The sequence below is a fragment of the Empidonax traillii genome, unplaced genomic scaffold, assembly GCF_003031625.1.
Source record: "Empidonax traillii isolate 1590-97213 ecotype Southwest subspecies unplaced genomic scaffold, ASM303162v1 scaffold19:size3308961, whole genome shotgun sequence".
Classification (NCBI taxonomy): Eukaryota; Metazoa; Chordata; class Aves; order Passeriformes; family Tyrannidae; genus Empidonax; species Empidonax traillii.
Window position 1 is genome coordinate 738,368 of NW_020955212.1, and position 1,645 is coordinate 740,012.

Sequence of the window (1,645 nt, forward strand, 5' to 3'; positions counted from 1 at the left end):
AGCGGGGAGGGAGGCGGGGCGAGGCGGCAGGCCTGGCCCGTTGCGCCGCCGCCGGGGGCCGGTCTCCCGCCGGGCGCGGGGAGGGAAGGAGAGGCGGCGGCCCCCGCCCGCCGTAACCGCTCCGCACCCCGCCCGCTGGTGCCGCCCCCAGCATGGCGACACGGTAGAGGAGCGGCTGCGCCGGGCGACCGCCCCCTCCCGCCTCCCTCGCACGGGCACGGCGCGCCGCGGGCGAGCGAGCGGCCTCGGCGGCGCTGCTGCCGCCGGTGCCCCGCACAGGGCTCAGCGGCGGCGCAGGAGGATGGCGGCGGCGGTCGCGGCGGCGGCGGGCACAGCAGCAGCAGAAGCAGCAGCGACGGCGGGGCCGAGCGGCCGCGCGGCGGGAGCCAGCACCGTCCCGAGCAGCTCATGGTGGCGCCCCAGACCCGCCAGCAGCGGCCGCGCCGGGGCCGCCAGCTGAGCCGGATCCCGGCGGGCGGCTCTCCCTTCTCCACACCGACCCACCGAGCGACCCGTCCCCCTCCCCCGGCGCTCCCTCTCCCCCCTCCCCGGCGCGACCCGCGCCTCGGATCGCCCCTGCCGGGGCAGGACTGCCACCACCCCCGGGCGCCGCGGGGAAGGCGGCGGCGGCGAAGGGCACCGGGCAGCGCCAGGCGGCGGCGGGACCATGGGCGCGAAGCAGAGCAGCCCCACCGCCGCCAATGGCCGCACCCGGGCGTACTCGGGCGGGGATCTGCCTTCCTCCAGTAGCAGCAGCAGCGGCGGCGGCGGCGCTAACGGGACCGGCGGGCGCTCGGCGGGCGCCGGCGGGCGGTACGCGCACCTGGCGGCGGCGCCTCACGCCGCTCCCGGCGGCGCGGCGGCGGCCGGAGGAGCGGCGGCGGCGGCCGGGGGTGCCGCGGGGTCGGCACCCCGGAGCAGGTCCCTGGGGGGGGCCACCGCCTCCGGCGCCCGGGCGGCGCAGTCCGCCCTCAACATCCTCCACAGCGTCGGCCCCTACGGCTCGCAGGACTCGGTCAGCAGCACCCCGGAGGAGGGCGGCCGGGAGCGGCCCGCGGGGGGCGGCGGCGGTGGCGGCGGCTCCTCCGGCAGCTCCTCCGGCGGGCCCCGGCTGGTGATCGGCTCGCTGCCCGCGCACCTCTCGCCGCACCTGTTCGGAGGTAAGGGGGGGGGGGGGGTTTCGCTGCCTCTCCCGCCGCTGCAGGGCTGGGGGCGCGGGCGGTGGGGTGTGAGTGGGAGCGGGGCTCTTTCTCCCGGCCCCGAGGTGGGACTCGGGGACATCGCTCCGGGGAGACTGGCGGCTCCTCCAGGCTGGCGTCCGCCGGAGGGGGCATGGGTTTGGAGACGGGGCTCTCGGGCCGGTGTCTCCTATTGTCTGTAGGGAGGGCTGTGAAGGGGGGAGGTTAAAAATGAAATGAGCCCGGCGGCGGGGAGGAAGCGGAGCGTCTCCGTCCGGCGACTTTAGACTCTAATAGCTGTAATCAGTGCCTGTGTAAATACTCTTTCCTACTACTTACATAATTGGAATTTAATTGGATCATGTGTCTCTGCCGTTTATTCTAAAATCGGACCAAACTCCTCTTTAGGTACTGATTAACGTGTGGCTGATGCTTGTTCCTCTCTCTGAGTTCTCGTGTTCCCTGTT

General features: G+C 75.0%; 1 protein-coding gene across 2 annotated transcripts in view; it reads left to right on the forward strand.

The window, feature by feature from the left end:
• Positions 1–398: 398 nt before the first annotated feature.
• Positions 399–1,645, forward strand: part of ZNRF2 (zinc and ring finger 2) — a 60,873-nt gene continuing 59,626 nt past the window's right edge. For both annotated transcript variants that reach the window (XR_003572728.1, XM_027897296.1), the window contains exon 1: positions 399–1,160. Coding sequence is in view for 1 of the 2 variants with exons in the window: in XM_027897296.1 (XP_027753097.1) it covers positions 668–1,160 (493 nt within the window). In the remaining variant the exon portion in view is untranslated. The remainder of the gene's footprint in view (positions 1,161–1,645) is intronic.